Source organism: Triplophysa rosa, linkage group LG6 (assembly GCF_024868665.1).
Source record: "Triplophysa rosa linkage group LG6, Trosa_1v2, whole genome shotgun sequence".
Taxonomy (NCBI): Eukaryota; Metazoa; Chordata; class Actinopteri; order Cypriniformes; family Nemacheilidae; genus Triplophysa; species Triplophysa rosa.
This window is the reverse complement of record NC_079895.1, coordinates 2,572,051-2,597,391: the sequence shown is the minus strand read 5'-3', so window position 1 is coordinate 2,597,391 and position 25,341 is coordinate 2,572,051. Positions and strand designations below refer to the sequence as shown.

Below are 25,341 nucleotides of genomic sequence, written 5' to 3'. Positions count from 1 at the left end.
AAGACGTACGCAGCACAGCACTGCTGTCGACGCTGGACTGACGCTGGGCGGTGGATCTGCAGTGGAGCACATCAGACACCCTCCGATGCAATAGATGAGACTGAACTCATATATTATAAATCCCAAGCAAATAAACTTCTTCCTAAGCTGTAATCGTAAAGCACGCGAATAATAACAGTTCAAAGTCTGTGATAAACAGTAAAGTTTCACGTACCTATTTTAATAAATAAACAACACATTTCGTGTTCGTATAAAGTGATTTATTATTAGATGGGATAATTATTAAATGACATTTTACATAACATGTCAAATATATTAGTTGTTTTAAAAATCAAATTACCATACAAGTTATATATTTAAATATTTAAATAAAATACTTGTTTTTTACCCACGTTATTTATGATTCAAACAGGAAAGACTGGGGCTGGTTTATTATTAAAAGTAAGTTATACATCTATTTAACTCAGTATGAAAACTTGACACAAAACAAATTGTAGGACAACAAAACTATACATTGTATTACAACAAATAAGACAGTTAATACCTGAGCCGCTATTTATGACAAAATTTCCCCGTCCTGCGGTAACACCGTCCTGCGGTTTTTGCTTCAGTTACTGACTAACCTTTGCGATGTTTGCTTGCTTGGAAACAGTTTCTTTCTCTCTGTCTGTATTTATTCTTCATGCTAGTTTTAAAAACTCACATTCACAAAGGCTGTACGATAATGTCTTATAACGGCGCGTCAATCACACGCAGAGTAGTTTGTAGAAATTTCGCGACCGGCGCGTTAAGATCGTCTCGCGGTGGGTTGTGGGATTGATGGCGGCGCTCTGGCGTTCTGAGTGAGTTGCCTTGGCACTTCCTCCGCTACAGTGAAAAAAGGTTTGCTCCAGAAATAACAGGTGCATAATAGTGTGTTTTTTATGTTTAAAGCCTGTCCAGTTATTGGAAATATTAAACCTATGATGCTCACTTACAATTGAACGCTAAATATTGATTGACTACTTCGATTAGATTAGTTAGGCTATTTTACCCGGACATATCATACATGAAAATGAAAAATATTTTAGTATACTTTGCTATCGGCTATAACGTGGTAAAATTCCTACATAGGCCTATTCTAATGTTTTCCTCATAATAATGTTTAGGCTACTACAGTTTACCAATTTACTTTAGGCTACTTAATACTATACTATAGCCTACATACGCTAAGCATTTTTTTTGTAATTTGTTGTGATTAATATACTACAGTATACTATATTATATAGGGTATTTTTCGTGTTGGAATGTGTATATACGTGTATAAATACTACATACTGCACACATTATTTATGATTTAGTTTCAAATGTGATCTAATCTATTCCACAAAAGGGTTAAACACTGCACTCATATCAGGACTTTTTGAAGCCTGTAGTCTGGAGTCCAGCCAGTTGCTCTTGTGAGCTGCTTTTCCTGTTTAGCATCAGGAGACAGGAAGCATCATGCATATCTATGCGCCCTGCGAAGAAAGTCTGGACCAAAGCCTGCTGCGAAAATCATGAACCAGTGAGTTGGTGCATGCACCCATTAAAGATCTTAATCCACTTAATCTAGACAAGGGAGAAAGAGCAAAAGATGACTGCTAAAGCTAGAATCCTGTACTATGCATGGGCATTATATTCTTATTATATAACTTTTAGTTCAATAGCTGGCCTTTTCCAAGTTTAAATGTGGCCATTGTCTCGAAGGAAGTGCGTGCATGCGTTTTTAATCAGCAGTAATGACAGAATGAGACGCCCTGTATGAGGCGTGGGAAGGACCTCTACAGGTCACCTCTCGTCTCTCTATGCCTGTGTCGCCCAATTCATTAGCCGCTGGTCTTCTGCTCTGATAGTCACTTCCAGATGGAGCTGTATGACACTGTCATTTATCATCAGAAACACTCTTTCCTGAAATAAAGGTATAACACACACACTATCAAAGCGGGCATAACAGACTAGAGGCAGGTGGTAGAGAAGAATGACTGGTGATGGCATAAGATGAAAATTCAGAGAGCAGAAGTTATGGCATTATTATAAAGGATGGTAAAGACATTTGAAATTATTTGCATTATGCATGATAAGACCAGGCATACCATTTATGATTTATGTCTCTTTTATGTTAATGATGTATACATTGTCACAGATGTCTCTCCTGAAATAAAAATGAAACGCAAAAGAAACATGGATTGTATACTATTCAGTACAGCGCTATAATACAGTATGAATGCAGTATGAACTGGGTAAATAAATAACTGAGTTAATATTTATACAAAAATGTTGACATTGGATTATAAGATTTAGTATCTCGGTAAATCTAAGATCTTGTAAAATCTCAGTAAACAGTTCGAGACATGTTGAGGTCTGTTTTAAAACTCTTAAGGGGGATGTATATGAGATGATTTTTCCCAGGACACGCCATGCAGACATCTTGATTTCTCTTTTTATGTAATCTCACTGCTGTGTAAGAGAAAAAGTGGAGATATGAAATAGATATACAGTAATACCTGATCTCATCCCATGATTTACAAATAAAAGTAAATGCAGGAACATAGTAAGTTTCAAGGTTCATATGAAGTAACGCATCAGTGGACATGTGTCTTTTTGAGGACTTTTTATTTTGCTGAGCTGTGCGTTGTGTTGCCATTCTACAGAGCTCTCATTATTTGGCTTGTTTTTCTCTCTTGTCCATCAACTCTGTGACCTTTGTGATAGGCAAGGCTATTGGGCAGTCTGCTCCGTAGACCACACCCCCAGGAAGTTTAGAAAACAGCAGCAGAATTTTAAACAATAGAACAATCTCAGTGACATGGCCGTGAGCACAGTTAGATTTAAGGGACTTGAAATGATGATAATAATGAAGAAAACACCCGAAGGACATAATGTTTGCTTGACTAACATGATCTTTTTTATGATGATTGCATTACATTTATGCATTTGGCAGATGCTTTTATCCAAAGCGACTTACATTGCATTGTACTATACATTTGTTTCTGACTATGTGCAATCCCCTGGGATCGAACCAATGAACCAATCTGTTTCTTTTTAATAGGTTGGCGCACTGAAAGAAATATTATTCCATAAATAGGAGAAACTTTTGAGTTAAAATGATGTCAGTTGCATCTGTTTTAAAATAACAAAATAGAGCAGAAAATCAAGATCAAGAAATCCACTTTGTGTCAGTGTTCAGGAGATTTCTTTTAAATTTCTTGTAAAACTAGATTTTTCTATTTTCTGAAGAAATTTTGAGCATGCAGAACTCATTGCTAGTATGCCAGGGTGTTGTGGGTGATTGCCAGGGCGTTGGTATGCGGTTGCTAAGGTGTTCTGAGTGTTTTTAGTGTCAAACTTGCAGCTTGTGAGTAAGTGCAGCAGAGCTCTGTATCTCATTTCACTTAAACAGATTGTTTACATAGAAGCCTTAAAGGCATAGCGGAAAAAAATAGCTTGTTTACTTCTAAAAGGAGATGGAAAATGGTCATGGAAAAACTAAATTAAGGCAGCTTTTGGGGTAAAAAGAACTTTACTAACATTATGAGTTTACCGGTGAGTTAAATAATAATAATAATAATAAAACTATACTTAAAATCTTCCTAGCAATAAGACTCCTAACATTTCATTGTCTTTCTGTCGGCTCATGCTGTGGCTCTTTGAAATGAGACCTTTGAGTGTTCTCTCTGCATTCCAGAACAAGATTCCTCATTACGTCTCCCCTCCCTCGAGACTCTCAGCGGCCTGGCTCTCAGCGCTGCCCTTTCTCTGAGCCCCTCTCATCGCAGACCTACAGCAGTGTGTTTATTCTGTGGCCTCTCAGACATGCGGGGAAAAGCATCTGATGTGTCAAAGACTCGCCCGCACCGGTGTGTCAGCGTGTCGCTCTGATTGTGTCTGTAATGAGGGCGAGCGGAAGAATCTGAGAGAGAGAGAGAGAGAGAGCTTGATTGATAGAAACATAGATAAGGACCATTGATGTCAAAGTTCATTAATTGCACCTTTTCAAGTTACATGTTATGATTTTTAAAGACCAACACTGCTAACAAAAAGGAGGCAAATATAAAGCTGATATATATGTGATAGCTTTAATAAAATTTGATTATTTCATGGAGTTCTCAGTTTTACTTTAGTAAAAAAAATCCTAAATTTATATTAAAATCTTAAAAAATATTGACTTTTGATCACAGACTTGACCAATCTCAGCTCAGGTCGTGATACTGTTGAGATCTCTTCCGAAACTAAGAGACAATTGTGAGATTTCTGGCTGTTTTTCTCAGGAGAAATTTCTGAGAAGTTTCCATTTGCTCTCCATTTATTCTCAGGAGAAATCATTGAAATGTAAAGAGATATCATCAGTTTTTTCTCATTGTTTATAGCTGCTTTGCAAACACTTTAGTAATGCAATGAAGGTTTTGTCATGTCAGTGAAGCAGAAAAGATTATATTTGAAAATATGAGAAGTGGCAGAAAGAAACATGTAACTACTATAGATCAAAGCAGCTTGGGAAGACACTTTTCTAACACTAATGACGTCTGACGTGACTTCAAAAGAGCAAAGTGTAACTGTAACACTGACTACAGAAGTGTTATCAATGGATTGATGGAGCTCTTTCCACATGGAGAGTAGAACTAGTGAAGAATAATGAGGTGTGAGACCGTTGCACGTGATTCTGGATCTGTACCAAGACTTTCCAATTACCTTAGAGCACTGTTTCTCAAACTTTTTCTGCCATTCCCCACTTTGGAGGTACAGAAGGGTTCCGAGCCCCACCTGTCCCCAATCGCCCCAACAAAATGGTAATAAACTTTAGGTCCACTCAGTGTCTGTCTTAGTTTTGTCTGCTTGTGCCAAATTTCCAGTTCTCTTTTCATTCCATGTCACAAACTTATCCATTGCTAACTTTTATAACCGCTACCGCCTACCTCCTCTCCACATTAAAGTTTGTGTTCCACTTCAATTAACATTCCGACGTGAAATCATTCTCGTAGGCTACTATGGTTCCATGTGATATTTTCTTCGCAGTCTGATGTTGAATCTAAGGCTTACATTTAAATGGGCCGTTGTTTTGAGTGTATGGTCAATAAATAAAGGAATTAATAAAGATGGGCAAAAAAAACGACCAAATTTCCTCCCTTTTGTCACGTCTCTATTCGCCACACTTTGAGAACCGCTGCCTTAGAGGAAATTAAACAAATGAGGCAATTGTTCAAATCTATGAAGAGTATGGAGGTGTAAAATGAATGTAGATTGTAGAGGTCAAATAATCTGGATTTGAGTAAATGTGATGAGAAATGTTTGAGATCTTTAATAGTATTGACTTTTGATTGCAGACTTGAGAGATCTGAGCTCAGTTTGACACATTTACATTCATGCATATGGCAGACGCAAGCGACTTACATTGCATTATCCTATTCATTTTCTTTCTAAGTATGTGCAATCTCCTGGGATCCAACCCACAACCTTGGCGTTGTTAACGCCACGCTCTTACCACTGAGCTACAGGAAAGCTTTTTGAGATCTCTTCTGAAACTCTAATGACAGACATTTTGTGAGATTTCAGACTGTTTTTCTTCAGAGAAATATCTGCGATGCAGAAGACGTAAGAAAAGGTTTCCATTTTGCACTCCATCTACTGTAATCTCAGTGATGTCAAGGAGAAATGATTACAGTAAAACATTAAAGAGAACTCATTTGTGATTGTTCTTTTGTAAGGGTGAGAACAATGAATTATTTTAATACCATTTTAGTCTTATTTGGTTTATTTAGTTTGCATTGCAAAATATATCATTCACAGTTGAGGGTTTGCTTAATTGATAATAATGTCCTATCTCAGACCTTGAAGTTTCTTTATTTTTTTTATGCAAAAACACACACACACACACACACACACGCACGCACACACACACACACACACACACACACACACACACAGACACACACACACACACACACACAGACACACGCACACACACGCCACACACACACACACACACACACACACACACACACACACACACACACACACACACACACACACACACACACACACACAGAGTCCAGCTTGTCAATTGACTTGCATTGTTAAACTTCGGTAAGTTAGCAGTCAGAACACAAACATTATGTTTCAGCCACTGTAGTTTCTTTAGTTTCTTCTGTTTGAACAGAAAGTGCCGAGAGACGTTTTGTGTGTTTTCCCAACTCAAGCAAACAAGAACAGTAACTCACATTTGTCCCCAAAGTACACGCACAAACAGCTCTCGTTTAATTACAGGGAAGTGAATGCGTGTGTGGTGATTAAAGTGGGGCTTTGACCTGAAGGGAGGGTGTGGGAATGCTGTGTATGAGAGGGGAGAGATATGCAGGCCGGTGGGCAGATGGCTATGTTTGTTTACAGTTGCAAATCATTGCCCAGCAGAGGCGAGAGCTGTCAGGTCATTGATTGGAAAGCAGCAAGCGTTAGCTACTGTCACAACAACACGTTGCTCACAGGGTCCGATGGGGGGGTCTTTCAATGTTTCCCAAAAGCGTTATTTTCGAAGTAAAAAACATTCATAAATGATTATAAACTTGCTCTGAGTTTAGAAGACAATATAGGAAGACAAAATTCCCTTTTTTTAATATTTCTTAATATTTTATAAGACAAAATATTTCTTTTTCTGTTTAATCGTTTTATTTATTAAAACAAGAAGAGATTGCGAAATCACTTGAACAAGAGCAACATGGCGATTGTGTGCGAAAGAGTTGTAAAGAACAATAAGACACTTTTGGCCCAAACTCAGCACCTTTGGACCAGACTGCCTGTAACAATTCACTCAAGTTTGTCTTAATACTGAAACAGGCGTTGCTTCACCGTAAAACAATGTATGATGTAAGATTTCAAGAGCGTGACTTGGAGCAGTATAGTAAAGCCCGGCCAAGATGTGAGAGCTGTTTCTGAGAAACATTGTTAGGGCTGTATTTTTAATGCAGCTCAGATGGGGGACGTCGTTCTTAACTTTAATGATCTTTTGAATTCACCAAAGACTATAGATACAGCTCTGTTATGAAAGGGAAACTGCAGTGCTCTGTAAAGAAACAGAACTTCTGGTAGTCAGTTTAATTGTGGGGCTGAATTTTTGTGGGTTTTATTTTAACCTTAGCGAGTGATTTTATAGATGTCTGTCTTCAGTGTTGGGTTCAAGATAAAATTGCGCTTCAAAATAATAAAAAGCCAAGCTTAACATTTTAAGTAAACAGAAATCAAGCAATTACATTTTGACCTACTTTTTGCAACACAGGAAGGCTACAGTTTAGATGCAAATTCAAGGAATATTTTATCCATTATTCAATCACTCTCCTGTTGTAACGGTTTACTCCACACGAGATGATTCCAAACAATAATCCTTTAATAATACCCAAAACACAAGGACCAAAAGCTCTTTGGAGGACCAAAACACACACAAGTTACATTAAAGACTAAACAAAGAAAAGTGGCCAACAGAGAGTACATATAGTGTCGGGATGATGGGGTGCAGGTGTGAAAGTCAATAATCTCTGATGAGGGACAGGTGCAGGCAAAAACAAGGAGGGACAGGTGAGGGAGTGTGGCAAAAGAACATCATTGGGGCAAAAACGGGGAATACAGGACTAGGGACCAACAAAGGTGTCACACCTGTCATTTCAAACCTCATAATTTCTACTTTTTCATTATTTACTCAGCTGTTGTTGTGTGAAAAACGGCTTTATGAAGACCCGGCACACAGATTTTGGACATCAAGAGGGCAAATGATGTTTGCATTAAAATACTTTAATGATCCGTCCCCTTGAGGCATTTCAGGAATTCTTTTTGTGAATTAAATGTTGTCACTGTGCTGTAGATGAACAGTAAATGTATGGATATTTCCTAGAAGGCTTTTGGCAGAAGACCATAACATTTCAAAGCAAATCCTGAGGCAGTCATGTGGTGCCAGACAGCTATAAAAACAAAACAGTGCTTTGTAAAGGAGAGATGCATTTAAAGTAAAAGTGAATGAATGTTTGCATCTTTAGAAGTAAAGAAATATTCATCTGATAATCTTCTTCCTCCGGTCTTCTTTGTATACAAGGAAAATCAGAATCAGAAATGTTTGTTTTTTGTTTGCTTTGTGACGGTGTTTTAATGACGGTTAAGCACATCCCTCTATTCTCTTTATGGTGAGAACTTTTTGTCAGTTCAACAATAAAGAATTTATACTTCGTGGTAGCATTTGTGGTATCTGATGCTGGGAAAGGTAAATGCAACAAAGGAATTTGTGCATTTTAATAATGACAGTGAAATGAGAATTAACATTGACAATATTGGTAGGGCGTTTTATTGCCATCATGGCACACTGCAAAAACTCACAATTGTTTTAAGCGTAGACTTTATGTTGGGCAAATCTGCTTCATATCATGCGATGAAACATTTCTGAGGTTTATTTCATGCGATTCACAGCAAAAAAAAATTTAGGAGCATTTTACTGCCAAAATTGTGAAGTAATATACTGCTCTGTATCCTACTGACTTTTCATACTGCCAGAATGGTGTGCCAAGTTCCAAATTTGAACCCACTGACCCATTCTGCAGTTGTCTGTACTGAAGTCTTGCTGACAGCATACTTTGGCTTCAGACAGGACGAAGATCTGATTCAGGTTACTTTTTGTAAGCACCGCTCAGATGGTTTGGTTGATTTCCAGAGGTGATCGAACATAACTGGCTTTAATTGGATCATACAGCTGAGCAAAATATATAATATGAAACAAACAGAGGCCTGTACAACAAAAATATATATGTGTGTAACCCGTAGTCATAGAACATACATAAACGGTCATATTAACACATTCATGCCAACACAGAAAGAAAAATGCCTGTCTCAGAAACCATGATGAAGCAGTTCACCTCTCCATTTCCCCCGATACCATCATGAATTATTCAGTGTAACAGACTCAGAGGCATCAGACTAACCTGCTTTAGATTCCCATTCCATTACAGACCTCCACAGATCTTCACTTATATCAAATTATTACAGTGTGTACTGTGTATAAATAAACACAAACATTTTGTTCACAGGTTCTTATAAAGTCACAAACTTTGAGTTTGTTCAGCATCAACCACTTAATGTACAAACCCAAACACTGCTATTTAATTCTGTTTTTTGCATTTTTGTTCGATGCATTTTTTCTTTATATTTATACACAGTGAATGACGTGGCTACAACACTAATGCAGCATTTTACTTAAAAAGCCTTGAACTTAAATTACCTTCAATTATATTTAACACAATCTTTTTAATGCCTTGCAAGCTCTGCTGTTTTCTTCAGGAAATGAAAATCTCATCTGTCTTTCATTTCTGCAGAACAGGCCGATTGCTGCAATGTCTGTACTGTATGTGTTAAAAATAAAAACACATATGTTCATATAGAAACCAGCAGTTAGGGTGACTTGACTAAAATGCTTCTCGTGATCATTTTCTAAAATGAAAAAAAAGTATAAAATATAAAAAAAAGTGCCAATATATTACTTTTATTACTAAACAAACACTATGGAAAACTTTACATTTAAATGATTTGAACAAAAAATCAGCCAATAAGAGCCCAGGCCAAAAGAGATGTAACCCCTTTAATGTTGTTTAAATAGCAGGGTGAGTCCTTAAGAAACTTGATAAAATAACAAGAGAACATTACGTACAGTTTAATTTGTGTGATTTTTTACTAATATTCTAAAATGAAAGAGTAAATAAAGAAAAAAAAATGATTAGGAGACCCAAAACTTTTTAACTGTAGTCTAAGTGTTTTTCTTTTATAGCACGTTTGTAAGATCAAATTGTACTTCCCTTCAGTAAGAGAGCAGCCTTCAGTCCTGTCAGTCAAGAAGACAGGAATGCCAAACATCTGAGGAGCGTGTGTGCTGTTTAAATGTAAAGGTGGAGTCTGCTGAGGAGCTAAGATACCTTCCCTGAAAACCTTCCCTTTCCTTTGTGTAGATTGACTGATAAAACCACATGGTCTAAGCTCATAAAACCCCAATAAACCAAAAGGAAATCCTACAAAAGAGCATGTGAACATTATATCTGTGTAGATTTATACTTTAAATCTGCACTGCTTTCCTGGATGAAGATTAAGCAGATTTAGTCTCGGACCAAAAAGGATTTATAATGGTGAATTAATATTGACATTGTACTTTAATCCAGGACCAGACACCGGCTTTAGTTTGTCTCTGTGAATTTTTTTTTTCATTTTGTAAATTACCAACATTATAACGTGGTAAATGCTTTGCTTTTCTGATAGCTAATTTAATGTGAACATTCCATTTTAAATTATTTACAAGACTTCTAACACGGTAAACACGTGCCTTAGGCAGGGCATCTTTCCAGAGGATTGAAACAAACCTAAAGAGCCAATTAATGTGCAAGTGCCAAAAAGCAGAACAAGAACAAAGCAAAAGAGGAATGCTTATAATCCAGAAAAAAAATATTTTTATCCATCTGCTGACAGCAGGTCTTCTGGACATACAGAGAAATGTGTGAAGTCAAACATTAATTTATGCACCTGGGATAGCTACGCGTGTGTGGATTGTTGATATGCAGTATGCGCTGATAAGTACATACTGTGTGGTGGATGTCTCAACTGAGGAATGTGAAGAATGCAAACTCACTCTTTGGGCTACAGGTGAGGCAGTCTAAGGTGACGTGTTGGACAGATTTTACTGCGCTAAGCTTCTAAAACCAGACTGGTTCAGTTTCAGTATAATTGTGCTTAAAAAGGTGGCTGTGACTGCAAAGTGAATTCACCTCATTGAAGAATTATTTGTGAATCATACCTGTAGTGACACACCTAAATAGGGACAATTTAATTACTAACGGCAAAAAATACTTGTTAGGAAATGATCAAAATGAACAGAAAATGTTCAGCTTTGTAGCCGCAGATGCTGAATTGTTACATATTGAGTATATTTTGTTTTTCATGTTTTTCTAATCAAATTTTCCAACAAAGCATTGTGATAGCGGCACAAAGGTTGCGGGTTCGAATCTCAGGGAGCAAACATTAAAAATATGTAAATATTAAATACACTGTGAGTCACTCTTAATAAAAGTAACTGCTAAATGCATAAATATTACTATTGCCTTCATAACAACAAAAATATAATTTTTGGGACCAGTTGAAAACACATATTTTCATTAGAGGGGTCTTCAGAATCACGACAATGCCATTATCTGAATTTTTCAATGTGGCCTTACTCAATCATTTTGTTACCAAACCAACACTTGAGCACATAGCCTGAGGCAAAACCCCAAACCTCCTGTTGTAAATTCGAACCGAGTGTCACATGAGCAACACTGCCATCTAGAGGTCATGTCATGATGTAGACATCGCATCCGTGTGTGCGCGCGCGCTTGCGGCCATTTCTGTTTACGTTCTCAATCATGGAAAGGTTAAAGTTCTGCAGGCCGAAAAGGTCAAGTGCAATGAAATGGATGCTGTTTACACAGCCGAGCTACAAAGTAACTCAAATATTAGTCTGTGAGCCACTGCTTTTACCCAACATCTGCTATAATTCTCTGTATTTTTAATGACAGTGCTCAATGTATTCATTAAGTAATATTAAGCAGGTTTAGTAGAAAATGAAGCACTCACTAGTGATTGGTGTGCAGAGTGTACAGACATTTGTTACCTGATCCAGCTGCATTCTGTGACAGCACAGATGGCTGATGGCAAATCTCTGAATGTTTTTAATTCCACCAGCAGAAAATGAAAACACTTCCTTTACATCTTTGACAAGGCTTGTCTGTTCGTTCTGTATTGTGAAATGGTTGTTTTATGTTTTTAGAATTCAGTCGAATAATGTTTAAGTGTTAATAAATTGTGTTGTGTGGACACAAGCTATTTGCATGTATTTAAAATAGGCATATTTGCTCATTATATCACACCGATGTTGGAAACACAGGGGTTGGGGTTACTTTGTGGTTGAAGAAAAAATGTAAATGAAGAAATATTGATCATTTTCTAATAGGGATAGAAACAGTAGAATGACTTTATACATGAATGAATGAATGAGGCATTTATCTTTATACATGAATGAATGAGGCATTTATATAGCGCTTTATTGTGTACTCTTTACAATGCTCTTTACAATCATATGAGGGAGGTCTCTCCTCAACCACCACCAGTGTGCAGCTTCCACCTGGATGATGCTATGGATGAAGGCCAGTGCGGTCATCACACACCAGCTATAGGTGGAGAGGAGAGAGATATAGAGCCAATTCAGAGGGAGGGGATTATTAGGAGGCCTTGATTGACAAAGGCCAATGGAGGGAATCTGGCCAGGACACTGGGGTTACGCCCCTACTCTTAAAGGAGATTACTGGGACATTAGGACCCACACAGACCACAGCTTGAGCACCCCCTGGTGGACTCACTAACACCTCTTCCAGCAGCAAGCTAGCTTTCCCAGGAGGTCTCCCATCCAGGTACTGATCCAGGTGCTTAGCTTACATGTTAGTAGTCAACTAATTTCAAAGACAATTGAACAATTGTCTTGAACAATCTCTACACTGACAATAACACAATTATTAATAATGGCAATATATCTGTTATTTATTTATTTATATATCAAAACCTACAGCTTTGAACCCGGGTGAAATTTATAACAGACCAAACAACTCAGACAAGTGGGCCTGGACGCACACACACACTGGTTTCATTGTATTAGTGAGGACATCTCAGTGCCACAGTGGTTTTATACGGAGGTGTTGACATTTGCTAAACCCCAACCTTTATTCTAACCCCAAACCTCACATTCACATAAACATGTTGATATCAGATCTGAAGCAAAAGAACATTTGGATGATTTATAAGATCATAGACTTGCAGATTTCATAAGTCTAATTATATGTTTTATCCCCCGAGCCTAACCCTCACAGAAACGTGCATTGCATTGAATTAAGAGAAATTTGATCTTTATGTATGTAACTTTATCTTGTAAGCACCGGTAAAAGTTAAAGTCATAATGTTTAAATGTAAGAGAGAGGATTTCTGGCCCTTGCAAACTAAACCAGGACACACACACTTTGTCAATTTAAATGTGCTTTATGGCAAAAATGGCACATTTTGTATTGCACTTGCGGCTGCGTACAAGTATTTGGTGCAAATAGTATTTGAGTGCAAAATAAAATAAAATAGAATGTAAACAGATATTTACAAAAATTCTAATTTAAATAGCAGAAAACTATCAATTACACAAGTCTGCTACATGTAGACTAAAGGAAGTATATCAAGTCTCTCTATCTCTCTTTCTGTCACACACATACTCACTACTTATTTTTATAAATGGGGACATTCCACAGACTCAAATTGTTTTACCAGCTAGTTATAAATCTATAGTCAAATACAAATAGTTTATTTTTACAATACAAATATAAAATATTTACTATATTTCAAAGCGTTTTTGCTTTAAAGGACGTCCCCAGCAGGAGGTTTGGGGTTTGTCAGGTACGAATTTGTCGCCGAAATATGGTTAAGCAGACACACACAGGCACACAAGCGGAAGCGTGGCGATTGGTCGAGCTGTATGAAACGGAAGTTGATGGCGTGTTGTGGGGATTCCCCGAGGGAAGTTCCCAGCTCATTGTAAAACATGCAGAATGTACATTTGTATGAAATACTTCATTTCCTCCCGTTAAACGCAGAAATAAACCCTAGCATCGTCGCCATGTCCAAACTGCGTAGAAGTTTGTGTGTTTGGTCTGTTTTGGAGTGAAGGTGAGTCCGCGGCGGTGCACGCTATCAAGTGCACTTACTTCATCCACTTCGCTGTCTTCAAATGTTTTACGAGCAACTTTTGCTTTTGGTTGTTCCGACGTTCTGCTTTTGGACGTTTAATCGTGTTACTTTAGTGGTGGCCTTGGCGTTTTTGCACTTGTTTTATACATATTTTTAGTAAGTAAACTTTGCTGTGAAGTTTTGTGCTGTTTACATTTTCTGTTAATTTTTTTTCTCATTCTATCAAACTGAGTTTTGAAGCACGTTATTTTGGTTTAGGGCACAGGGAAGTTGTCACAAGGTCTGTTTCTCAGTAACTATATGGTTTTTAGACAAACCTTACACAAATGTGTGTGGTTTTGTGTACTGTTTTCAAACAGCTGCTTATGTTTGTGAATTCTGTTTTAAACTTGAATTACATTATGTTTTTGTAATGGTTGTTGGGTGGTAAAGAAAACACGGTAAAAACATAGTAAGACGTTTAGTTACTTCTGTAATGAGGGTAGATTTTAACAGAATGGTTGACCTGTGTATGTAGGGCAAGGGAAATTTTCACAAACGTCAGGTTGGACAGGTTTGTTAAGTGTGTTCCATATACATTTTATCAATTTATGAATTGCATTTTCTGTGGGCTAAAACAGTGTTAACTTTAACTTGCTTTTTCAAGAATCGATGTGTTTGGCTATTATTTTTGATATAAAGCCTCCCATTGTGAGAGCTTTACTTGGTGTGACGAAATATTGGGTCTTGACTTACGTTAAATGAACTATATCTTCAATTCTTGGGGAATATTAGTAGAAATGTTTTAAGCAAAACTATGTGCCTGACAGAAATTTAATTTCACAGATAAACCAACCCAGAGAAAGAAAGTTTCATAACCGACTCGCATTGTCAGTTTTATAGTCTGGACAAATGTGTTTTATTGGGATAACATCAAATCTTTCATTAGTGATATGATGTGTGTGTAAAATATATTTTATCCCTGATGGGAATAAGCACTGGATTTACCACAGTAAATATGTTATGTAATTTACAATTGTTTCACTATAACAACCATAGTTTAACAATTATCTATTTATATTTAAACTAAGGTAACACAAATGGTAATAAAAAAAAAACATGGTTGTAACACTTTATAAAACCGTAATTAAGTTTTTTAAGGGACAAATTTAAATACAATTTTATCAACTGCAACTATATCCCTGTTTGTACCTGTTAATAAGCAAAAATGTATAACATCTAGTAGTTTTAAATGTTTAGTTAAACTGTTTTGCAGTCTAAGAAAATATCACACGTTCAAAAACATCACAAAAACATCATATTGATAGAAGTTATAGTTATGGAGATAATAATAATTTGACATTGTCAGATTCTGTTATGAAGGCTAAATGTGCCTTCGATGTTACACTGGAATTTTCTTCGTAGTAGCTGTGTAGTGGGTTTCTGGTGTGTGTATCGCTGACCGTTCCAGTTTTAATCTCGATCCTCAGAGTATTTGTGCCTGCCTGGGACTGGAGCCCGGGACCGGCCCGTTCGGAATGTTACTGAAGGCCCCGGGATGGACAGGAACATCAGTGACCAGCTCAACAAAGCCTTTGAAGCGTACCGAAATGCATCTATTGAGAAAGATCTTGCCAAAAAGGAACTTCAGCACAAGGTTCTGTTCGGAAACAATCAGTTCCATTGAATTGTGCTTATTTTTTCAGTTTGTGTGTATGAAAGGGGAACGTCATTAACAGAAATGTGATGGTTTTGCAGACGGAGCAGTATCAGCGGCACACTTTGCAGTTGGAGAGAAAGATAGAAGAACAAGAAAAGATCATTTCGCATCTCAAAGCTCAACAGTGTTTACCTCACAAACATGCCGCAGGTATAAAAAATCAATGGTTTGCTGCTTTGTATAAGGTGAAGTTTGGTTGATTAGTGTGCCTGTGTTAATGTGTCTCTTCCTGGTCAAACTGTTTTAGGGGAGTTGACAGTCAGTGAGACTGCGTACAGAAAACAGGAAGCGGAGAGCTCACCTAGGGATCATCACCTTGACAACCAATCCACTTCCCACAGGACCAATCATTTCCTGGTGCGTCTCCTCATTTCATTAAAAGCGTTCCTGTAGCTCAGTAGGTTGCCCAAAGGTTGTAGGCTCGGTTTCCAGGGTCATATACTTTAAAATTGTACTGCGTCTGCCAAATGCATACATGTAAGTATAATGCATGTGAATTGAGTGCATCTTCAAAATGAGAGTTTTACACATTTTCTCAGAGAACGTGAAAATGTGCATGGAGTTATTTGTTCATTCGTTGTTTAAATGCACATTTGGTCCTGATGTAATTGTTCCAAAGGGCTTCTCTGACCATGACCCCAGACCTCCCACGGTATATTGTGTTTTCATTGTTAGCCGCCTGTAAGCGGAATACATTCCTAATAGCCGAGTTTGCAACGCTTTGCTAGTTATCCACAGTTCATTCGAGGGTTAAGTTGTGAGAAATGTGCGAAAAAGACGTAGTTCTCTCTCTTCACAGTTTGATATCATTTTTCATCGCTATCTGTCCATAGTGAGAATGTTTCTCTAATTGAATCTAGTGTGATAATTCTGCTCAATTGTCTTGAGCGTGGACATGTTTTGACCCACAGGGGGCACTAGAGCATAAGGCCCGGGCTGAGAGAATTGAGTTCTCTCCTCTGAAAGGAGGTGTCACTTTTTTAGATGGCTGTTACTCTAAGATATAGAAATAGCAGGTTGAAATGGCATTTTCACTTTCTCCTGAGCTTAATCTCAAGTAGATAATGGCCTCCGCGCTTCATTCAAAAGCTGTAGTGGCCTTAACTGGTGTATGGAAGAGAGATTTTAAAGCGTGATTAACTCCTTTCATAATAATGATAATGTTGGTAGTGTTATATGGATCCGCATTTATTATGGGGGTGTTATGCATGAATATTTATGAATAAATAAAGGAATTCTGTTTTGCTCAAAGCCTATTATAAGAACATCTAACGTAATAAGAATATACATTTCAAAACATGAATAGATATTAGATAAGTATAATTTACAGATCATGTAAGATTTGAAACACTTCTTTGCATTTACGTTTGCATTTACAAATCAATGTGTTTTAGTATTATTTAAAACAACATAATTCATACCCATTCATCTGCTGATATACTGCAGCAGTCACTTTAAAAAATGATATTCAAAATTGCTTTAGTCAATCTGTATATCTGTTTCTTTTCTTGCGCAGATGAACGACCCCACAGACCGTCCTGGAATGCTTCCCCATACGATATCAGCTGCTTGTGGAATAAAGAGGTACGAGATTCATATCACTTTACACAATTAATTATTAAAGAAGAATTTTACACTGCGGTCCCACAGGCACACCGACCAAAGTTTACACACCGCTTTAACAACTCGCTTCAGTCTGTTTATTTGAAGTTAGAGTTGGCAAAGCGCTGTTATTGGATTTGTTATATTTTTGAGTATATGAATAACGGCAAATAAATCTAATTTGGAGACAACACCTCATGAAATACTAGCGGTTTTAAGAGATCAGTTTAGTATTCTTAGTTTTTCGGAAGCAAAAGGGGAAGTGCACTGATCTGAAATCAGCTCTTTGAATCTCGTCAATAACTGTGAAGAGGTCAAATCGTTTCAGTTGTAGCTCAAAAATCACGTCACACATACAAGAGTTAGTTGTGGGTGAGGCCACAGTGTTCTTCAGGCACGACTGCAGTGTACACACAATGTACATAAGTTAAATAAAAATCACACAGAAGTGCCTTTAAATAAAAAACATAACTGGATGTTTATTTATTCGTCTGGTTATTTTTTTAAAAGGAAGCATGAGGTTCTGTAATGTGTCTTTCTCTTTGGCTCAGCGAGGACGTTCTGGGCGCTCTGCAGGATATTCAGGGGACTTTCCAGAGGATTCAAACTTTATCGAGACGGCAGAAAGATCACCTGAAGAGAATACACAACGGAAAGGAAACCACTAATGGTAACATCTTTTTTTTAATAAAGCTCATTTGCAAATTTGGACTAATGTCCTTTATTAAATTATAGCTGTTATACCACCTCACCCAAGCGCTTTTCTTTTGTATTCTAATTAAATTAGGTAAAATAATAACTGTGGACTTACAATTACTTTGGAAATGTCACAACAAATGAGTAATTATATAACTAGTAGTGTAGGGCAGCACGCGAGTAATTATACATTTCAGTGTTTGTTCCTGCATGCAATTAAAAGCAGAAAAGCTTGACGTGGAGCCACGGTGTCTCTTTGCTCTTTGCTCCAATGACCTCTGACCTCCGCGCAGCATTAAAATAGACTGAGCAGATGAACATGTTCAATTATCACTTTGATAAATGTTGTTTTTCAAGCGGTACACTGTTACACAATTACGTGTCCTCTGTGAAACGACTTGAGAAACAATACGCCAGTGAGATGTATTTTTGGATGTGGAAACTGCACAGAAAGGACGGCGTGTTTTTGCCCCACGCCACAGCCTTGTGCATTTAAATGTGATTAGTCCGACGCTGGTGTTTAGGGTTAAAGTTCTGAAACAGAAACAATTGGTTTTACGATTTTTCGAAACAGGCAAAAACTTTAAGACTTCATTTAAATACGGGACCTGAACCATATCTAGCGACCTGGGGTCTGATGTATAAATGCTTTGGCATTAAAATGTGTGTACTCGGTTCTCCATGCAGATATCAGAATTGAAAAAATACATTTAGCGTAAATATGTGCACACGGCGCACATTTAAGGATGTGTTTACGCAAGGTTTAGACACGAGACCTCAGGTTATTATTGAGGTTCATCTTTTTTGACTAAAACAAGCAAACAACCACCCGAAACACCTCAGAAAGCTCATAGCAGCGTGCTCGAACACTTTAAACCACATAACAACGCCCTGGCAAACACCTTTGCATTTTCATCCAAAAATATAGAAGCCTGATGTTGTATAATTCTGGATGGTGAGAAACAGATGCTGAGTGCCAATAATCCCATCACAAACCAGAAATGTGAAAATAAGAGCAGATTTATTGACACCGCTGTGGATATGTTATCAGGTTAACTTTTGATTTTAGGGCAATAATGGAAATAATAAATATTGCATCTGTTTAATTCGGGAATAAGTTAATGTTATTCTAACCCTCAGTTATAATGATATGAAAGTATTAAAGTATTCAAAAGGAGTCTGTGCAAATTGAAGTGATCATTTGCTGGTTATCTCTTAAAGGGATAGTTCACCCAAAAATGAAAATTCTGTCCTCATTTACTCACCCTGAGGTTGTTTCAAATCTGTCTCTGTTGAACACAAAGAAAGATATTTGGAAGAATGTTAGCAATTTTCAGTTCTGTGACATCATCCACTACCATAGTAGAAAAAAATATTGTATATTTTTTGTTCTGTTAAACTCAAAATGAGATATTTTGAAGAATATAGGAAAACAAACAGTTCTGGGGCACCTTTGACTACCATTTCATTTTTCCTGGTGTTCTAGGACTGAAAATTGCTAACATTCTTCCAAATATCTTTCTCTGTGTTCATCAGGACAAAGTAATTTATACAGGTATGAAATAACATGAGGTCGAGTAAATGATGACAGAATTTTCATTTTTTGGGTGAACTATCCATCTTGGTAAAGAAAAGTTCACCCAAAAATGAAAAATCTGACTTTCTTTCTTGTGCAGAACACAAAAGAAGATATTTTGAAAAATGTTGATAGCGGCATCGAACCCCATTCACTTCCATTGTATGGACACGAAACCATCATAACCTAGTCATAACCTATACAGGATTTAAATGACATGAGGGTTAAAGAAGTTTTATTTTTGTTTGAACTAGTTCAGACTGACATGCACATTTTGTTTTGTTGCTCAGCCAAAGGTGTGACTTAAATAGCATGTGAGTTGAATGAACTTGTCTTACATAGCTTTAATGAAAATCACGCTCAATTTCTTTGAATAGAAAATATTTCTGATAGTTCTGACATATTGCATATCGTCTCACTTTGTGTTTCATCAACTGTACAGGGTCAGAACAAAATGAGGGTGAATAAATAATGACACTAATGTCTGTTCTTGGCCAAACTGTTTCTTTATCATGTGATTCTGCCCTGGAAATACAAGCAGCGATGATCGAATACAATTGTTCCCCTGAAAACGATATCAACTTTGCTGCCCTTGTAAAATGACGTAAGATGCGTAGCGTATGAATTATGGATCTCGGTAATTGAGTCTGAGCATTTCTCTGATCATTATGATTTCATAACGTTACATTACCGGCTCCACTTGCCTGCTCGCTGACTTTGATCAGGATGCTCCGGAGACGAATTTCGACTTGTGTCAGTGATTTTAATTGGCTGGTGCAGTTGTTATGTTAGAGCAGTTCTCACTGCAATGTTTGGTGCTAAAATTGACAGAGTGGCTCATTAATAGTCAGCGTTGCATGGTGTGCATATCACTGCTGTGCTTCTATGCATTTGCATACTAATGTCCTTAAATCTATATGAGTATAAGGGAGCAGTTTAAAATCTGATTGCTTATCTGTTTCTGATCGTGTGAATTGTCTCCATCAGTTATGTGAATTTATTACACCTGACAGATTCTCTTCCGAGGTTCATTACATGTTGATATCCAGTCTTCAATCTATGAATTGTTTGTTAGGATTAAGGAAAGGATCACCAATCACAAGTGTAACGTCAGTGACGTGTAACCTGAAGAGTAGTTTTGATACAGTATGTTGGATCGGAAATAATAAATGAGTTTTTTTTAGAAGTGCTCCAAACCTTTTGTAATTGTGAGTTTACTCCACACCTCCTGAAACTTTTGTTTGATCAGCAGAAGCTTAATACAAAGTGATTTACAGGTTTGTGATGGTGAGAGAGGTTGGGTCAAAGGTCAGTGAGTGTAAAGGTGTTTAGATACACATACCCAAACTCTTCTCTTTTTCGTACTGCTTTTAGATTTCTGTATAAAAGTCCTCTTCGTGGAAAATGGGAAACGACACTTTTCGGTTTGCTGCATTGTGGCAGGTTCATAAAACAATCCAGTCTGAAAAAAGTGATGTTGACTTTCTCAATGCATGTTTCTGGTCTTATTGTGCATGATTCAAAGGTGCATGTTATCCCAAAAGCAACTATTTTTATTTTTTACTTGTTAAAGGTACGTGTTAAAAGGATAGTTCACCTAAAAATATAAATACAGGATTGGAATAATAACATGTGAGTGAATGAGTAAATGATGAAAATGTTTCATTTTTGTACAAACTATCCCTTCAGTGTGTTAGTTCTTTCATCCATGTTTATGTAATAACAGCCTTTATTCAAATAAACGGTCTCTTCACAGAGATGCTTTGAGTTCTGTTTTCATAGTACATCAAGCTGTTTTCCTTTTCAAAGATTAGAGAAAGTCGATTTGGCATGACCCTTGTCAAATACCAGACGTCACTGATCCTGCACAAATATGCGAACTGCTTTCAAATGTTCTTTTCCCATCTGTCTCCAGAGCAGTTTTCCATGCCCATACAGTGCACCGATGTCACTGGCGAACAGGCCGAGGTGTCCTTCTCCCCAGCACTGAGACCGGAGGTTTGTAGCGTCTCTGCTCCCCTCGCGTCACGCGGTGCTGATCCAGACGACGGCAGATTTGATTCTCTACGAGAACTGAGCGTCAAGTTCCCTCCGAGCCACACCGAGTATGAATTTCTGAACAGTACGCCAGATAAACGGATAGAGCTGCCTGTGCTCGGGCCAGGCCTGGAAGGCCACATACACCCTTTGAGGGAGGAGTCTTATCCGTCATATCCCGTCCACTCTTCGCCCACTCACACGTCTGCATCTTCAGCGTCGCTGGAAAATGTACGAGGACCCCAACAGGTGAGAGGGAAGTTCACACGCACGTTCCAAAATGAACACTTGCCAAGATTCATGTGTGAGTTAAATTACGTATGGCGAGGAATGGTCACATTATATAGGGTTTCATTTAAAAAAGTGTTTTAAAATAAAAATCTGTGCTAAAATGTATATAGAAAATATATAAAGTGCATACAAACATTGAGTAAAATGGTTCAATTATTTACTTATCGGCTTGTTAAATTCATTTCCAGTGTTGAATGAACTAAAACTGCCATCTTGGATTCTTTTTTTCTCAGTGAGCTTATCACGGTGCATTCTGGGATTGTTTTCTCTGAGAAGGGCGCCTTAGCATTTGGGCAAGGGATATTATCTTTTTAATTTTGTTAAATTGTTGAGTTGTCAGCTAACTAGGTTTTTTAACCGAGCTGTGTTAACATCAAACATTACGTGATGTTTATCACCTCTTTATGTACTTTGCTGTATCATAGGCAGATGCCCAAATAAAAAAAACTATTGTATTCTTTTTACCCAATTTTCACAGAAAAGATGATCCCATAATGCATTGCGGCATATCCACTCAGAGTGTATTTTACACAATATGTGTGTGTGCCGTGTAGTGTTATGCTCTTAACAAATGTTGGGTTGTTTCAACCATGTTTGAGTAAAATATGGACAAACTCAATCATTGTTTCATGGGTCCTTTTAACCCATAATGGGTCAAATATGGCCACTTAGTTTATTTAAACCTATGGATGGATTAAAACAGTCCAGCATTCTTTACAATTATTGTTTTTAACAAAGCGTTTATTGCAAATACAGAAAAAGGTACCAAGCTACATGCATGAATATAAAATGATCACACAAACCATCGTCTTCCTACAATAAAATCGACACAGGCTCAATATTATATTACTATATACATATTCATAAGTTGAGAAATTGCGAATGAAATCTGATAAAACAGATAAAGAAGATCCCTATTGTTTTTACCTGTGCATACGGAGAAGTGAGAATCTCGCACCTATTATATAAGCTTCACATCTGCATTGGGATTCAGCGTAAATCCATTTAAGATGTCAATTAGGATGTGCTAAGACCAGAGAGCTGTGAATCACATATCACAATCTGTGTTGTCGTACTATTACATTTGCTTCTGGGCTGTTCTTTTGCTTGTTTCTAGTTTTAAGCGTTGTGGATACTTATGCTGTGTTTTAAGAACCTGAAGAAATGCTGTATTGCTGGCAAACAGACATTATATATGAAACGGCTCTTACGAAGTGTAAATCCACCAGTTATTAGAAAAGAGCTGCAATGACTGTAGTCATTTTGTTGTTGTGACATTTGAAAAACACAGTGCTACACATGGGAAGATAGATGACAAGCTATTTTAGTTATCATGCGGCCACATTCAGTTCAAGAAATACGATGTCAGGGACAAGTTTAGTAAATAAGGCTTTGCTCGCCATCAGCCGACGTATTTTATTATCATTGAATGAATATTAAACAGGAGTGTCAAATTCATTTTGTTCTTACGATCGCCTTCGATCCTACAGTAATAATGAAGTTTCTTTGAGTCTTGCTAGACATGTGAAGCCATTTGGGTTTAGAAATATGAAAGAATTCGTCCACCCGACTACGAAAATTCTCTTATCATTTATTCACCATCATGACTTTCTTCCTTCTGCAGAACACTAAAGAAGACGTTTTGAAGAATGTTGGTAACCAAACAACATTGGCCCCCATTGACGTCCATTGTATGGACACCTAACCACAGAGACATTTCTCAAAATATCTTCTTTTGCATTTTGCAGAAGAATAAATGTAGTCAACATTTCTATATTTGGGTGCACTATCCCTTTAAGCGTTTGTCTTTCAATTGCACCTTTTTTTAAAGGGACAGTTCACCCAAAAATGAAAATTCTGTCATCATTAACTCATTCCCAGGTTGTTCCAAACCTGTATACATTTCTTTGTTCTGCTAAACACAAAGGAAGATATTTGGACAAATGTTAGTGACCAAACAGATCTCATCCCCCATTGACTCCCATAGTATTTATTTTACGTACTATGGCAGTAAATGGGGGATGAGATCTGTTAGGTTACTGACATTCTACCAAATATCTGCCATTGTGTTCAATAAAACAAAGAAATTTATACAGGGTGAGTAAATGATGACAGAATTTTTATTTTTGGGTGAACTATCCCTTTAAAACCTTGGACATATTTGCAACTGCGACCATATATCTCCAGATATGCGTGGCTATAATCCTGGCTTTTATTTGCCCAACTTTCTCTCATGCCAGCTAAACAAATGGATAATTGTCACAGATTCTGCCCTCGCTGCTTTCTAATGTTCTTTGTCTCCGTTCAGCCTTTTTGGACTCCAGACCTCCAGGACGCGTCGGGCCAGGCGTCGGGGACAGACGCTCAGCAGATGAACAGCCGAGAGAAGTGTGCCTTTTGCATGGATGATGTCCCCCCGAATCACATGTATAGCCACCTCAATTCACACTTCAAGAACAAAGCTGGCGATTGACCCGTGCGGGCGAGGGGCCGCCAGCAGGACTGCAAGAGCCTTTATTCTTGGCGTTTGTGGAGGAGCGCACTATCCGTCAGAACATATTTTCTCACGTACTTTAGTGACACGACGGAGAGCGCAGGCCTTACACAGTCTTTTATTTAATTAGGAGAACTTGAAACATTCAGCCTTTCCGACGACTGTCAGTTTACTACAATAAACACGTGCTTCCTTTAAAGTCATTTAATATGATGTGGCAATCGAAAAGACATGCACATGGCAGAGAATTTCTTTCTTTTTGTACTCATCTCATGGTTTGCAAGTACTCTTTGTGTGAGTTCACTTCAACAGTCTTCTGACCGTTTTACCTTTATACCACAGCCTGCGTTTAAAACATACTTCCCTAACATACTCACCTCTTATCTTTGCTCTTCATGTCTTAAATTAAAAACAAAACATGAACTTATGGAGTATTGTCATATTCTTACTGATGTCATGCAGTGTTTAAAGAAGAATAACTCTCTGCCTATTGCTTTATTGTGAGAGTAACTGTGTACTCGGCCGTCTGTTGTTACCTCCCCTTTTCTCAATTTACTTGAATTCACAGGACCTGGGTCAGACCTTTTTTTGAGTAGACCATACCACCATCAGAGAGCCTGGGACAACGCTTCTTGTCCATTTAGGTCACATCCAAAATCTGTTTTGTGGAAAGTAAGTGTCTATGTTGCATCACCTCACATTTTATTGTGTATATAGTAGCATATGTCTTACAAGCACGTTTATGTATGTCTTTATTCCATCCGCCATTAAAATGTATGCAATTTGTTAATCTATGCATCCCTGTTGTGATTTAGATTGTTGTTAGGCGAATATCTCCAGCGCTCGTGCGGCACATACAGTTTTTGCAACATGGTTGTAAGTATAGTGGTCACTGAATTTTTTTCTTTTGAAATGTTGTGGAAGTAATAACTCTTAATTGCTTTCATTTGATAACTTAATTTTAATTCGTACCACCTGTATGAAAGATCTGTTCAGAATGAGAAATAATTATTGCAACGATAAACACCATCTGGTCTAGGAGAGCACTCCTGCACAGGTATTACAAGCTCACTTCATAATTACACGCACAATTATCTTCTGATTTATAATGCGTTATTTTGTGGCCTTCTTCGTCTTAGATGCGCATTTAGGTCCTTGTGG

At 37.5% G+C, this 25,341-nt stretch overlaps 1 protein-coding gene across 2 annotated transcripts; it reads left to right on the top strand.

Moving 5' to 3' along the window:
* Positions 1 to 13,593: 13,593 nt before the first annotated feature.
* Positions 13,594 to 24,969, top strand: tank (TRAF family member-associated NFKB activator). Of its 2 annotated transcripts, none has more exons than XM_057336126.1 (8): positions 13,594 to 13,764; positions 15,255 to 15,421; positions 15,523 to 15,634; positions 15,732 to 15,841; positions 17,001 to 17,068; positions 17,638 to 17,756; positions 21,274 to 21,644; positions 23,995 to 24,969. In XM_057336126.1, the coding sequence occupies exons 2-8, from the start codon at positions 15,323 to 15,325 to the stop codon at positions 24,157 to 24,159; spliced, it is 1,044 nt and encodes a 347-aa protein (XP_057192109.1). In that variant the 5' UTR covers positions 13,594 to 13,764; positions 15,255 to 15,322; the 3' UTR covers positions 24,160 to 24,969. The 2 variants fall into 2 exon arrangements, with proteins under 2 accessions (XP_057192109.1, XP_057192110.1); XM_057336127.1 differs by lacking the exon at positions 13,594 to 13,764 and adding an exon at positions 13,818 to 13,941.
* Positions 24,970 to 25,341: the final 372 nt, after the last annotated feature.

Coding starts and splice junctions, on each gene's coding strand:
- tank (XM_057336126.1), top strand. CDS start 15,323: ATGGACAGGAACATCAGTGACCAGCTCAACAAAGCCTTTGAAGCGTAC. Junction 17,069..17,637: donor GCTGCTTGTGGAATAAAGAG/GTACGAGATTCA, acceptor TCTTTGGCTCAG/CGAGGACGTTCTGGGCGCTC. Junction 21,645..23,994: donor ATGTACGAGGACCCCAACAG/GTGAGAGGGAAG, acceptor GTCTCCGTTCAG/CCTTTTTGGACTCCAGACCT.